General features: G+C 36.7%; 2 protein-coding genes across 4 annotated transcripts in view; both read right to left on the bottom strand.

Moving 5' to 3' along the window:
- MSRB2 (methionine sulfoxide reductase B2) overlaps positions 1 to 16,192 on the bottom strand; it is a 456,570-nt gene that overhangs the window by 171,802 nt on the left and 268,576 nt on the right. The window lies entirely within an intron of this gene.
- Positions 1 to 16,192, bottom strand: part of ARMC3 (armadillo repeat containing 3) — a 114,305-nt gene that overhangs the window by 81,231 nt on the left and 16,882 nt on the right. For all 3 annotated transcript variants that reach the window (XM_050804051.1, XM_050804053.1, XM_050804052.1), the window contains exons 3-4: positions 14,727 to 14,844; positions 902 to 1,027 (exon numbers count right to left, since the gene is read on the bottom strand). In XM_050804051.1, the coding sequence (XP_050660008.1) occupies positions 902 to 1,027; positions 14,727 to 14,844 (244 nt within the window). The remainder of the gene's footprint in view (positions 1 to 901; positions 1,028 to 14,726; positions 14,845 to 16,192) is intronic.

Here is a 16,192-nt window from a genome sequence, read left to right as displayed (position 1 = left end):
ACTAATATGTTATTTAATATATAATGTATAATTACATATTAATATATTATACTCATGATACATAATATAATTGATATTAATTGTATTCTTGATATTAATCACATAATGTTAATCATGTACACAATTAATATTACATAGTATATATTATATATTAATAGAATAATAATATGACATATATGATTCCAAGCAAGTAATAGGTCTAAGAAGTAAATGCACTTTTTAAAATTTATTCTTTTGAGACAGTCTCACTCTGTCGCCCGGGCTGGAGTACAGTGGCGCGATCTCAACTCACTGCAACCTCCACCTCCTGAGTTCAAGTGATTCTCCTGCCTCAGCCTCCCGAGTAGCTGGGATTACAGGCACCTGCCAAATATGCCTGGCTAATTTTTGTATTTTTAGTAGAGACAGGGTTTCACCATGTTGGTCAGGCTGGTCTCGAACTCCTGACCTCAAGTGATTCGCCTACCTTGGTAAATGCACATTTAAATTTATCTTTTGTAAAATATAGTTTGCAGTTTCAAAAAAAATCAGTTTATCAAAACTCTTTAGGCTTTGTTCACTAAGAAATATATATGAAATGTAACATACATGTAGGCAGGCAAATTACATTACACTAAAGAAAAAAACTTTAAGAGAAAATGATTGCTATCTCAGCTTGTAGGACTACCTCACCAACTCTGAGAGGAGTTTTTGCATGGATGTGCTTGCACATATTTTCCTATTTTAAAATTATCCCTTAAAATATGAAATCACACATTTGCTGCATTATACTGATAAAACGTTTTTGTGAACATTAAAGTCAGTTTAAATAAAATTGAAACAAATTCCTTAATGTTAAATTTAAAAGAATGATAATGCATTACATGGGATTATTTGATTATTTTTTAAAGTTGATACTTACTATTAGAAGCCAGGATTCCAAATATCATAGTAGCATTTCTTCTTACAATTTTATCTTCGTGGGTGAGTAGCTTAGTTAAAGGTTCCACAGCTCCAAGTTCAAGGAGGGTTGCTTTATTTTCCTCACCTGACATCACACGTAAAACAAAATCATACATGGATATTATCGATCTCATCAGCATTCTGCCTTGTGCCATTCCAATTTATTTGCCATTTGCCTTTCACATTATTCTTGGCTTACACTCGTATTTCCCTCAGAATAAACTTAAAGGACAGGCATCCTGGACATTTCCTCCTCTTCCTTCCCCTGTTTACAAAGCTGGCTTCATCTTGTCTTCAGTTCTGAGCTCACACTGCACCTCCTTGGAGCAGTCCCCCACAATCACCCTATCTACTGTCACCACATCCAAGTCTTTCTTATCCCTCTTTATCCTGTTGTTTTTTTGTCATATCACTTAACAACCTCTGTGTTTTGCTTACCTACTCCATGATAACTCCCCATAAGGACAGATGCCCTTTCTGCCCTATTCTCTCATAACCTTAGCGCCTAGCACGGTGCCGGTCATGTAACAGAAACTCAACAAATACTTCCTTGCATAATTAATTAGTTCTAGCCCTTTTCTGTAGATTTGATAGAATTGTTTATAGATGTCATCACATTAATTTTATGTGCCAAAGCTACTGAGCTAAGGGATGCACAAATAGCTACTAAAACGTTTCTGGGTGTGTCTGTAACGGTGTTCCTGGAAGAGATTAGCATTTGAATCTCTAAACTGAGTAAAGACATGCGCTCACCAGTGTGAGTGGGCAATATCCAATCTGTTGAGGGCTTGAGTAACAGAGAGTGTAAAAAGGAAAAATCCTCTCTCTTTTTGAGCTGGGACTTCCATCTTCTCTTGCCCTGGAACATTGGAGCTCCTGTTCTCAGGCCTCGGGACTCCAGGACTTTACAGCAGCTTTGGTTCTCTGGCCTTAGGACACAGACTGAATTACACCCCTGGCTCTCCTTATTCTCCAGCTTGCACATGGTATTGTCATGGGACTTCTCAGCCTCCACAATCATGTGAACCAATTCCCATTACAAATCTTTTCATATATTTCTACATATGTCCTATTGGTTCTCTTTCTCTAGAGAATCCTGACTAATACAATGGAAAAGATAACTGTAATAATAGAGAAAACTGAAATTGTGGAGGGGTGTTTATGGGAACTCTACTTCTCATTTCTCTTTTCTTTTTTTCTTGAGACAGGGTCTTGCTCTGTCACACAGACTGGAGTGCAATGGCATGATCATGGCTCTCTGCAGTCTCAACCTCCTGGGCTCAAGTTATTCTCTCACCTCAGTCTCCTGAGTAGCTGGGGCTACAGGCAAACACCACCATGCCTAGCTAATTTTTTTTTCAACTTTTGTTTTGTAGAGATGGGGTCTCACTATGTTTCTCAGGCTGGTCTCAAACTCCTGGGCTCAAGTGATCCTCCTGCCTCAGCCTCCCGAAGTGCTGGGATTACAGGCTCCACAAGCCACTGTGTCTGGCCTCATTTTTCTATAAACCTAAAACTGCTTACGGAAAAAGTCTAGAATTTTTAAAAACAATATATTCTATAAGTTGTGAGAAAAATTCTGCAAATATATGTCTGATACAGAAATAAAGAATGTGTATCCAGAATATATAATTTCTAAAACTGAATAAGAAAACAAGCAAATTTTAAAATATATATGAACAAATGATTTGAACAGATACATCACCAAAGAGGATATACAATGATGATAAAGTACATTTTCTCTGCATCATTAGTCATTAGGGAAATGCAAATTAAAACCACAATGAGATACCACTTCACAGCCACAAAGATTACTATAATCAAAAAGATGAACAGCAACAAGTGCCAGCTAGTGTAGAGCGAAATTAGAACCCTCATTTATTGCTGGTGAGAATATAAAACGTACAAATCACTTTGGAAAATGGTTTAGCAGATTCTTAAAATGTTGATGTACACCTACCATATGACCCAGGCAAACTGTGGTAAATCTATATAATGGAATAGCAATAAAAAGAAATGCTACAATATGAATTAATCTCAAAATAATTAGGGTGCGTGAACAGAGCCAGATTATATCATCTTCTATAAATCAAATAGAGATAGTTCTACCTCTTTCTCTAATTTGTGAGAAAGTTTTTAACTACAAATTTTCTGGATGCCTTCTATTTCTTTTTCTTGCCTGATTGCATTGGCAAGAACCTCCCATACAATGTTGAATAAAGACATCCTTCTCTTGCTCCTGATCTTAGGGGAAAAGCATTCAGTTTTTTACCATTAAGTGTGATGTAAGGCATAGGGTTTTTTTGTAGATATCTTTTATTAGGCAGAGAAAGTTTATATCTATTCCTACTTTGCAGACATATTTTATCAGGAGTGGATGTTGGATTTTGCCAAAAAGGTTGTTTTGCATGTATTAAGATGATCATATGGTTTTTCTTTTTTCTTAAAAATTTTTTTTTTCTTATTGCTGCTGTAATAACAAAACTAGTGGTTTAACAACAACACAAATTTATTATCTTATGGTTTGAAAGTCAGAAGCCTGATATATATCTCAGTAGGTGAAATTCAAAATGTTGGCAAGGCTATCTATGCTCCTTGGGAGCTAAGCTCTATGGCAGAATCCATTTCCTTTTCTTTTCCAGGTAGCATGCCTTGGTTACTGAGTCCCTTTCATCTTCAAAGCCAGAAATCACACCCTTCTGACCTCTGTTTCCACCATCATATTGCTCCAATTCTGTCTCTCTTGCCTTCTTCTTTCACCAATAAGGGCCTTTGTGATTGTGTTGGCCCAACCTAGATAATCCAAGGTAATCTCCTCATCTCAAAGAGAGTTGATTAGCAACCTTAATTCTATCAGCATTCTTATTTCTCCCTTGTCATGTAACACACTATTTTCATAGCTTCCAGGGATTCTGATGTAGATACTTTGGGGTTATTTTTCTACCTACCACACATGGTAAAATACCTTGAGTGATTTTCAGTTATTAAACCAATCTTGCAATCTGGGAATAAGAGTCATGTAGTCATGATGTGTTAGCTTTCTTTATACATTGCTGAATTTAATTTGCTAACATTTTGTTTAGAATTTTTACATCTATGTTAATAAGGCATATTGACTTGCAGATTTCTTTCTTGCCTTTTTCTGTTTGGGCCTTTATACAGTAGTGGTGGCTTCACAGAATGAATTGGGAAGTATGCCATCCTTTTCAATTTTCTGAAAGTATTTGTGTGTAATTGGTATTATTTCTTCCTTAAATGTTTGGTAGAATTCACCAGTAAAATCATCTGGACCTGGAGTTTTGTTTGTGAGAAAGTTTTTAACTACAAATTTCAGTTTTTGTAATATAGAGCTATTCAAACTGTCTTTTTCTTAGTGAGCTTGGAAATTTATATCTTGAAATAAACTTGTCCACTTAATCTAAGTTGTGGCATTTATTGGTATTAATTTATTGATAATATTCCTTTTATCCTGTTCATATCTGTAGGATCTCTAGTGATGTCCCTTCTCCCACTCCTGATATGGATAATTTGTCTTCTCTCTTATTTTGTCTATCAATCCATTTAGAGGTTTATCATTCTTACTGATCTCAAAAAGCAGCTTTTCATTTTTATGGCTCATCAATTTTTTTTGTTATCTATTTCACTGATTTATACTGAGATATCTATTACATCCTTATTACTAACTTTTGGTTTGTTTTTTGTTTTTGTTTTGAGACGGAGTCTCACTCTATTGCCAGGCTGGAGTGCTGTGGCATGATCTCGGCTCACTGCAACCTCTGCCTCCCAGGTTCAAGAGATTCCCCTGCCTCAGCCTCCCAAGTAGCTGGGACTACAGACGCGCACCACCACGCCTGGCTAATTTTCTGTATTTCAGTAGGGATGAGGTTTCACCTTGTTGGTCAGTATGGTCTCAATGTCCTAACCCCATGATCTGCTCACCTCAGCCTCTCAAAGTTCCAGGATTACAGGCAAGAGCCACTGCACCCAGCCTTGTTCTTCTTTTTCTAGTTTCTTAAGATAGAAGTTGAGGTTATTGGTTTGAGACTTTCCTTGTTTTCCAGTATAGGCATTTAGTGCAATCAACTTCTCTCTAAATACTTTTAGTGGCATCCTTTACTGTGTTTTTATTTTCAATTATGATTTTTGTTTTGATTTCTTCTTTGATTTGTGAGTCATTTAAAAGTATGTTATTTATTTTCTAACTACTTAACAATTATCCAGAGTTTTCTACATTATTGATTTCTAAGTCCACTGTGGTATGAAAATATATTTTGTGTTATTGGAATCACTTAAAATTTATTGAGGCTTATTTTATGGCCCAGAATATGATCTATTTGGATAAATGTTCTGTATGCACTTGAAAAAAAATGTGTACTCTACTGCTCTTAAAGTGTTCTATAAATATTAATTAGGTTAAATTCATTGATATTGTCAAATCCTTTATATACTTATATATTTTCTGTCTACTTGTTCTTTCATTTATTGAGAGGAGTATTTAAATCTCCAGCTCTAATTGTGGATATCTATTTCTCCTTGCATTATTAGCTCCATGTATTTTGAAGATCTCATATTTGGTACATAACTGTTTAAGATTTTTCGACCCAGGAAGCACAAAGGGTCAAGGAATTCCCTTTCCTAGTAAAGAGAAGCTGTGACAGATGGTACCTTGAAAATCGGGACACTCCCACCCTAATACTGCGCTTTTCCAACAGTGGTAGCAAATGGCACACCAGGAGATTATATCCCGTGCCTGGCTCATAGGGTCCCACACCCACGGAGCCTCACTCACTGCTAGCACAGCAGTCTGAGATCGAACTGCAAGGTGATAGCATGCCTGGGGAAGGGGCCGTTGCTGAGGCTTGAGTCGGTAAACAGAGCAGACCGGAAGCTCCAACTGGGTGGAGCCCACCACAACTCAAGGAAGCCTGCCTGCCTCTGTAGACTCCACCTCTGGAGGCAGGGCATAGCTGAACAAAAGGCAGTAGAAACTTCTACAGACTTAAATGTCCCTGTCTGACAGCTTTGAAGAGAGTAGTGGTTCTCCTAGCACAGAGTTTGAGATCTGAGAATGGACAGACTGCCTCCTCAAGTGGGTCCCTTACTGCCAAGTAGCCTAACTGGGAGACACCTGCCAGTAGGGGCCGACTGACACCTCATACAGCCAGGTGCCTCTCTGAGATGAAGCTTTCAGAAGAAGGATCAGACAGCAACATTTGCTGTTCTGCAGTATTTGCTGTTCTGCAACCTCCGCTGGTGATACCCAGGCAAACAGGGTCTGGAGTGGACCTCCAGCAAACTCCAACAGACCTGCAGCTGAGGGTCCTGACTGTCAGAAGGAAAACTAACAAATAGAAAGGACATCCACACCAAAACCCCATCTGTATGTCACCATCATCTAAGACCAAAGGTAGATAAAACAACAAAGATAGGGAGAAACCAGAGCAGAAAAGCTGAAAATTCTAAAAATCAGAGTGCCTCTTCTCCTCCAAAGGAATGCAGCTCCTCACCAGCAACAGAACAAAGCTGGACAGAGAATGACTTTGACGAGTTGAGAGAAGAAGGTTTCAGGTGATCAGTAATAACAAACTTCTCCGAGCTAAAGGAGGCTGTTCGAACCCATCACAAAGAAGCTAAAAACCTTGAAAAAAGAGTAGACAAATGACTACCTAGAATAAACAGTGTAGAGAAGTCCTTAAATCACCCAACGGAGCTGACAACCACAGCACGAGAACTACGTGATGCATGTACAAGCTTCAGTAGCTGATTTCATCAACTGGAAGAAAGTTTATCAGTCATTGAAGGTCAAATGAATGAAATGAAGCAAGAAAAGAAGTTTAGAGAAAAAAGAGTGAAAAAACAAACAAACAAACAAAGCCTCCAAGAAATATGGGACAATGTGAATAGACCAAATCTACATCTGATTGGCACACCTGAAAGGGACGGGGAGAATGGAACCAACTTGGAAAACACTCTTCAGGATATTATCCAGGAGAACTTCCCTAACCTAGCGAGGCAGGCCAACATTCAAATTCAGGAAATGCAGAGAATGCCACAATGATACTCCTCAAGAAGAGCAATTCCAAGACACATAATTGTCAGATTCACCAAGGTTGAAATGAAGGAAAAAATATTAAGGGCAGCCAGAGAGAAAGGTGGGGTTACCCACAAAGGGAAACCCATCAGACTAACAGCAAATCTCTTGAGAGAAACTCTACAAGCCAGAAGAGAGTGGGGGCTAATATTCAACATTCTTAAAGAATTTTCAACCCAGAATTTTCTATCCAGTCAAACTAAGTTTCATAACTGAAGGAGAAATAAAATCCTCTACAGACAAGCAAATGCTGGGAGATTTTGTCACCACCAGGCCTGCCTTACAAGAGCTCCTGAAGGAAGCACTAAACATGGAAAGGAACAACCTGTACCAGCCACTGCAAAAACATGCCAAATTGTAAAGACCATCAATGCTAGGAAGAGACTGCATCAACTAATGAGCTAAATAACCAGCTAACATCATAATGACAGGATCAAGTTCACACAAAACAATATTAACCTTAAATGTAAATGGGCTAAATGCTCCAATTAAAAGACACAGACTGGCAAATTGGATAAAGAGTCAAGACCCATCAGTGTGCTGTATTCAGGAGACCCATCTCATGTGCAGAGACACACATAGGCTCAAAATAAAGGGATGGAGGAAGATCTACCAAGCAAATGGAAAACAAAAAAAAGAGGGGAGTTGCAATCCTAGTCTCTGATAAAACAGACTTTAAACCAACAAAGATCAAAAGACACAAAGAAGGCTATTACATAATGGTGAAGGGATCAATTCAACAAGAAGAGCTAACTATCCTAAATATATATGCACCCAATACAGGAGGACCCAGATTCATAAGGCAAGTCCTTAGAGACTTAGAAAGAGACTTAGACTCCCACACAATAATAATAGGAGACTTTAACACCCCACTGTCAACATTAGACAGATCAATGAGAAAGAAAGTTAACAAGGATATCCAGGAATTGAACTCAGCTCTGGACCAAGCAGACCTAAGAGACATCTACAGAACTCTCCACCCCAAATCAACAGAATATATATTCTTCTCAGCGCCACATCACACTTATTCCAAAATTGACCACATAGTTGGTAGTAAAGCACTCCTCAGCAAATGTAAAAGAACAGAAATTAAACAAACCGTCTTTCAGACCACAGTGCAATCAAACTAGAACTCAGGATTAAGAAACTCACTCAAAACCACTCAACTACATGGAAACTGAATGATCTGCCCCTGAATTACTACTGGATACATAATGAAATGAAGGCAGAAATAAAGATGTTCTTTGAAACCAATGAGAACAAAGACACAACATACCAGAATCTCTGGGACACATTTAAAGCAGTGTGTAGGGGAAATTTATAGCACTAAATGCCCACATGGGAAAGCAGGAAAGATCTAAAATTGACACCCTAACGTCACAATTAAAATAACTAGAGAAGCAAGAGAAACACATTCAAAAGCTAGCAGAAGTCAAGAAATAACTTAAGATCAGAGCAGAACTGAAGGAGATAGAGACACAAAAAACCCTCCAAAAAATCAATGAATCCAGGAGCTGCTGTTTTGAAAAGATCAAAAAATTGATGGACTGCTAGCAAGAATAATAAAGAAGAAAAGAGAGAAGAATCAAATAGATGCAATAAAAATGATAAAGGGGATATTACCACCCATCCCACAGAAATACACACTATCATCAGAGAATACTATAAACACCTCTATGTAAATAAACTAGAAAATCTAGAAGAAATTGATAAAATCCTGGACACATACACCCTCCCAAGACTAAACCAGGAAGAAGTTGAATCCCTGAATAGACCAATAATAGGTTCTGAAATTGATGCAATAATTAATAGCCTACCAAACAAAAAAAGTCCAGGACCAGACGGATTCACAGCTGAATTCCACCAGAGGTACAAAGAGGAACTGGTACCATTCCTTCTGAAACCATTCCAATCGATAGAAAAAGAAGGAATTCTCCCTAACTCATTTTATGAGGCCCACATCATCCTGATACCAAAGCCTGGTAGAGACACAACAAAAAAAGAGAATTTTAGACCAATATCCCCGATGAACATCGATGCAAAAATTCTCAATAAAATACTGGCAAACCAAATCCAGCAGCACATCAAAAAGTTTATCCACCATGATCAAGTTGGCTTCATCCCTGGGATGCAAGTCTGGTTCAACATAAACAAATCAATAAACGTAATCCAGCATGTAAACAGAACCAAAGACAAAAACCACATGATTATCTCCATAGATGCAGAAAAGGCCTTTGAGAAAATTCAACAGCCCTTCATGCTAAAAACTCTCAATAAACTAGGTATTGATGGGACATATCTCAAAATAATAAGAGATATTTATGACAAACCCACAGCCAATATCATATTGAATGGGCAAAAACTGGAAGTATTCCCTTTGAAAACTGGCACAAGACAGGAATGCCCTCTTTCACCACTCCTATTCGATATAGTATTGGAAGTTCTGTTCAGGGTAATCAGACAAGAGAAAGAAATAAAGGGTATTCATTTAAGAAAAGAGGAAGTCAAATTGTCCCTGTTTGCAGATGACATGATTGTATATTTAGAAAACCCCATCGTCTCAGCCCAAAATCTCCTTAAGCTATAAGCAACTTCAGCAGTCTCAGGATACAAAATCAATGTACAAAAATCGCAAGCATTCCTATACACCAATAACAGACAGAGAGCCAAAGCATGAGTGAACTCCCATTCACAATTGCTTCAAAGAGAATAAAATACCTAGGAATCCAACTTACAAGGGATGTGAAGGAGAACTCCTTGAAGGAGAACTACAAACCACTGCTCAACGAAATAAAAGAGAACACAAACAAATGGAAGAACATTCCATGCTCATGGATAAGAAGAATTAATATTGTGAAAATGGTCATACTGCCTAAGGTAATTTACAGATTCAATTCCATCCCTATCAAGCTACCAATGACTTTCTTCACAGAACTGGAAAAAACTACTTTAAAGTTCATATGGAACCAAAAAAGAGCCTGCATTGCCAAGACAATCCTAAGCCAAAAGAACAAAGCTGGAGGCATCACACTCCCTGACTTCAAACTATATTACAAGGCTACAGTAACCAAAACAGCATGGTACTGGTACCAAAACAGAGATATAGACCAATGGAACAGAATAGAGCCCCCACGAATAATACCACACATCTACAACCATCAGATCTTTGACAAACCTGACAAAAAAAAAGCAATGGGGAAAGGATTCCCTATTTAATAAATGGTGCTGAGAAAACTGGCTAGCCATATGTAGAAAGCTGAAACTGGATCCCTTCCTTACATCTCATACAAAAATTAATTCAAGATGGGTTAATGACTTAAATGTTAGGCCTAAAACTATAAAGTGCAGTTCTTGAAGGTGACATGTGGTGTACTCTTGCTTTTTATCCAGTATACCAATTTCTCCCTGTTAAGGTATTTAGGACATTTATATTTAATTTGATTTTTGATATGGTTAGGTTTAAATCCACCATCTCGTTATTTGTTTTTTATATGCCCCATTTTTCCATGTTTTCTTTTTTCTTCATATTCTGCCTTCTTTTCTATGTATTCTAGGAATATTACTTATTCCATTTTATTTCATTTTCTTATTTACTATTATCCTTTATTTTGTTATTTTAGTGGTTTCATTAGGGTTGCAGTATACATCTTTAACATATCACAGTCTACTTTCAAGTGCTATTAATGCACTTCACATATGAGATCCTAAAAATAGTATACTTCCATTTTTTTCCCTTTCTGTCTTGGGACTGGTGTTGCCATATATTTTGTTTATACATATGTTTCAAATTGCACAATATATGATTATTTTGTTTTAAAATAATAAATTTGCTTTTGAAGTGATTCAAATAACAAACAAAACATATATTTTGCCATTTCTAGCACACTGTATTCTTTTTTGTAGATCCATATTTCCATCTAGTGTTATTTTCCTTCTGCCTAAAAGGCCTGTTTTTATTATAAGTAGTAGTGTAGATCTGCTGGAAATAAGTTATTTTAGATTTTTTATGTTTTAAAAAAACTTCATTTCACCTAAGTTTTTGAAAGTTTTTTTCTGGATAGTAATTCTGGGTTGAAAGTTTTTATTTTTCTTTTATTCTTTAAAGATTGTTGCTCTATAGACTTCTCACTTGTGAAATTTCTGATGATAAATCATCCTTATTTATAATTTGTTATTTAATAACTATTGTCATCCTTATCTTTTTTGAATGTAACATGTTTTTACTGATTCTGGCTGCTTTTAAGATTTTCTCTTTATCACTGGTTTTAAGCAATTTGATTTTAATGTACTGCGGCATAGTTTGCTTCATATTCTTTGTACTTGGGTTTTGACAAACTTTTTGGATCCATGGACTTAGAGTTTTCATCAGACTTAGGGAAACTTTGGCCATTATTTCTTCAAATGCTTTTTCTGTCTCTGTCTCCCTTTTTCAGAGACTCCAATTACACATATAAGTTCATTAATCTTTTTATTCTGCAATGTCTAATCTGCCTTAATCAAAGCCTATGTATTTTTCATTTCAGACATTGAAGTTTTCATCTCTAGAAGTTGTATTCGGGTCTATCTTATAGCTTCCATGTTTTTACTTTCTAAACAGATAGAATACGGTTGCAATTAATCTTTCAATGTCTTTTCCTGCTAATTCTAACATGTGGGTCAATTTGATTTACTCATTGATTTATATCTTATGCATTTTTTTCTGCTTTTTTTCATGCCTCGTAATTTTTTTATTGGATGCAAGACATTGTGAATTTTACCTTCTTGGGCAATGGATATTTCTGTATTCTTAAGATTTTTTTCAGGGACAAATTAAGTTACTTGGAAGCAACCTGATCCTTTCAAGTCTTGCTTTTAATATTTACTAGGTGGTACTAGAACAGTGCGCAATCTAGGACTAATTATTTCTCATACTGAGGCAAGACTCCTCTGTGTATTCTACATAATGCTCCATGAATTCTGAGGTTTCTGCCTGACTGATGGAACAGGCGCGCTACTCCTAGCCCTCTGTGAGCACCAGGCACTGTTACCCCAATCCTTTGGCTGCCTCTTTGTCCAACTGTTTACCTCACATATACATGCTGCTCACTACTCTTCTAAATACAAGAATGGGACCCTTTACAGATCTCCTGAGTTCTCCCTCTGTGAAACTCATTCCTCTCCTTTACTCTGTTCTGAAAACTCTAAATGCCTTTATTTCTCTGGACTTTCATGTTTGTCTTCTTAACTCAGAGAGTTCCAGTGCTATGGCCAAAAAGCTCTCTGAAATCAAAAATCTGAGGCAATCATAGGGTTTACTTCCCTTGTTTCCTGCCTCTCAGTGGTCACTGCCCTTTATTGTCTGATGTTGATAGTCTTGTCAACTGTTATTTCATGTATCTGGTTTATTTCCTTCATTGTTTCCACCAATAGAGTAAGTCTACTCTACTTTCACATATTGGGTCTGTTTCATTCATTGTTTCAGGCAGTAGAGTGGTCCGTCTTGGCCAGAAGCCAAAGTCCTATCATATATTTTTTTAATTTTAGAAAACACTACTGGTATAAAACATCAGATTTAAAATTATTTCTGTATTGATTTCATAGGAAATACATTCCTATCTATTTCTTCATGTCATGCAAAAAGAGATATATAATTAGATACATGTGACAGCCAGATGATGTATAATGACTCTATTAGACTGAAAGGGATTCATGCTGCCATAGATGCACAATCCAATATCTCCCTGAAATTTGACCCAGGATTCTACACCATCCATTCAAAAAGATATAGTACCTTCCAGAAACACTCTGGTTTACATCTGGATCCTCAATGATAACCTGAGTGACAAAGCAAGGTGAGTATTGTACCTTTTGCTAATTGAATGATTTGTTGTTCTCTAATTCAATTTCCAACACAATATGTCAAATATCATTTATTTAAAACAAAATTGTCCCTATATTAGTTTGAAATGTTTTATTACAAAAATCAGTTTAGTTACATTAAACTCTCAATTAAATTAATATTCTCAATTAAACTGTCATGCAACATAATAAAAGTCTAATCTTACCATTTGTAGTAATATGAGCACTAAAATATAAGCATCTTGTATGTTTTTAAATCCTCTATGAATAAACCTTTCAATAGAACCTGATATGTAATGTTTACAGTGTTTAAATAAGCCTTGTTTTACAACATTAGTTTTACAGAAAAGTTACAAAAACAGTACATAGAGTTTGCACATACCTCAGACCTAGTTTCCCCTATTATTAACATTTGATGTTAGTATGGTACATTTTTTACAAGTAATGAACTAATATGAAGACACTATTATTAACTAAAGTACTTAGTTATTTGGATTTCCTTAGTTTTAACCTATCATCTTCTTTCTGTCCCAGCGTCCTATGTCATGAGTCATAATGCCTCCATTATGTGAATTTCTCAGACTTGGCTGTTGTGGATAGCCATGACAGTTTAGGGGAGCATCAGCTAGGTATTTTGTACCTGAACCGGGATTTGTCTGATTTTAAAAAATCATTATTAGACTGGGGTTATGGATTTTTAAGAAAAATAACACAGAAATAAAGTGTCATTTTTATCACATGTCAAGGGCACTTATTATTAATAGGACTTATCACAGTTGGTGGGTTTTTTTTTGTTGTTGTTGTTGGTTGGTTGGTTGGTTTGTTTTTTGAGACAGGGTCTCCCTCTGTTGCCTAGGCTGGAGTGCAGTGGCACAATCTCAGTTCACTGCAACCTCTGCCTCTCAGGGTCAAGAGTCCTCCCACCTCAGGCTACTGAGTAGCTGGGACTGCAGACATGTGCCGTCACACATGACTTATGTTTTTATTTTTTGTAGAGGTGGGGTTTTGCCATGTTGCCAAGGCTGGTCTTGAACTCCTGGGCTCAAGTGATCCTCCCACCTCAGTCTCCCTAGTAGCTGGGACTACAATCATGCACCACCACACATGGCTAGTTTTTGTATTTTTTTTTTTTGTAGGGAGGGGACTTTGACACATTGCCAAGGCTGGTGTCAAACTCCTGGGCTCAAGTGATCCACCCACCTTGGCCTCCCAAAGTGCTAAGATTACAGACATTAGCCACCATGCCCAGATGGGTGGTGGTAATTTTGATCACCTAGCTGAGGTGTAGTGTTTGTCAGGTTTATCCATTATAAGCTTATTTTCCCCCAGTTCTATGTTGTACTGTTTGGATATAAATCACTCTGTGCACCTCCCACTCAAAGAGTGGGGAGTTATATTTCACCTCCTTGAAGTCAAGAGTGTCTACATAAACTTTTAGGAATCATTTGTCTCTTCTCTTCCATTTATTCATTCATTTATTTATATCAGTATGGACTGATGGATACTTATTTTCCACTTGGATTATAAGCCAGTACTACTTTACTTTGTTGTTCTAATTGTTCCAGCTTTGACTATTAGGAGTTCTTTCAGTTTCTGTGACATTTACAATTTCTAAAACCACAATGAAACTTTCAGAATGACTGTTCTACCCAGTGACTAAATTACTCCTTAAGATTAAGCTAGGCACTCAGGGAGAGAGATTGCTTTTAGGTAATGCATTAAATAATATTCTGGTTATCTGAAATAATTCATCTGACAGCAAATAAGTTAAAGACTAGGAAGAAAAGTGCCTAAGAGGTAGTAAATATTTTAAGAAATTAATGAAATGGAAAGATAAACTGAAAAAAGTCCAAACCTTTTAAAGCAAATTTATAAATGGCTTCACATGCTTTAGCCAAAATTTCCTCTTCTGGAGAACGAAGCATTAACACCACAGTGGCTGCTTTTTTGCTTTCAATCATTAATGGATCAAACTGAAAGGCAGAAAGAAAACTATCAGGTTCACATATGAGCTTTAAAAATCACATTAAAAATGAATGGGTCTTAAAACTTAGAGAGAATGTAATCTTGCAAAAAGGATGTGGTCACTGCCCAATAAGTGCACCACAAAGTTTTTCATTTAAAAAACATCAGCCGCTAGAGAAACAATTGTCAGCACTGGAATGCCTGGGGTATGGTGGGAAGAGCAAAATGTTTTGGAATCTGACAGGTCTAGTTTCTCAATTTAGCCATGTGGAATCAAATGAATTATGCTCCTAGAATGTCAATTTATTTTTCTGTTTGATGAGGATAATAGTACCTATCTCAAAGGTACTATCTCAAAGGAGCAAGGAAAGGAGTAGAGGCCATGTATGTAAAGCACTTAGCACGTCATCTGGCGCATGACAGATGTTTACCAAATGACATATTATAATGCTTATTCAATACACAAAATCCTTGAATACCTGTATATATTTTATTTCATGACCATCTCAATAATTAATACTTGCTTTCCAACCACTAGACTCTAGAAAAGCAGGAATTACATATGTAAAACAACAAAGCACTAGAAAAGAGCATATAACAAAATGTAAAATTGAATAAAACCTGGAACAGGGAAAATGATAATATAGTCTAAAGAAAAGTATAGGACTCTAGGAAGACCTGTGTCCTGAGAATTCATGTGTAATTGAAACGAAATGTGTAACTGAAATGAACTGTTGTTCATAGCACATAGAGGCTTTCTGTGGTCGAGGAGAAAGCAAATTATTACACTATTTTTCTTCCATTTCCAGAGACTAATGAAGGATGGAGTTCTCCTTAGGATAAGGGAAAAAAACTGTATTTCAAAGCTTTAGCTGGTTCTTTGTGTTGGCTTTCCTATATAGACATCTTACTATGTCATGGAATATTTTTAAGATTGTTTCGTTTTAGGTAGAGAATGCAGAAATACATTACTCTGATTACTCCAAGGAAACATAATTGTGTGAGTTTGGAAGAGTAAAGAAGAAAGAAGATGGCAAGAAACAATGACCTGAAAGGACATAGCCAGGATAAAACTTCCCTTTTGGAGAGAAATGGCTGCTGAATTTCAGAACAGCATTGTCTAACACCCAAAGTAAAGCTGCTGTTTTTCTATGGCTCCCTCTATACTAGAAGCTATAAGAGTTCCAAAAGTCTTGCTTGTTCTTAAACCTCTTAGACCCTTTTAGAGAAGACAAATCTTCAGTAAAATGTCAGTTGTGTACAACAGGTTGGTGGCACTTGTGTTTCTCGACATGATCCAATGAGAAAAGTTGGCTTCTAGCTGAGCCAAGAGCAATGGCTGGGATGCTGGCTGCA

The sequence above is a fragment of the Macaca thibetana genome, chromosome 9 (assembly GCF_024542745.1).
Source record: "Macaca thibetana thibetana isolate TM-01 chromosome 9, ASM2454274v1, whole genome shotgun sequence".
NCBI lineage: Eukaryota > Metazoa > Chordata > Mammalia > Primates > Cercopithecidae > Macaca > Macaca thibetana.
Note: the sequence above shows the minus strand (reverse complement) of the source record. Positions and strands in the feature narration are given on the sequence as shown.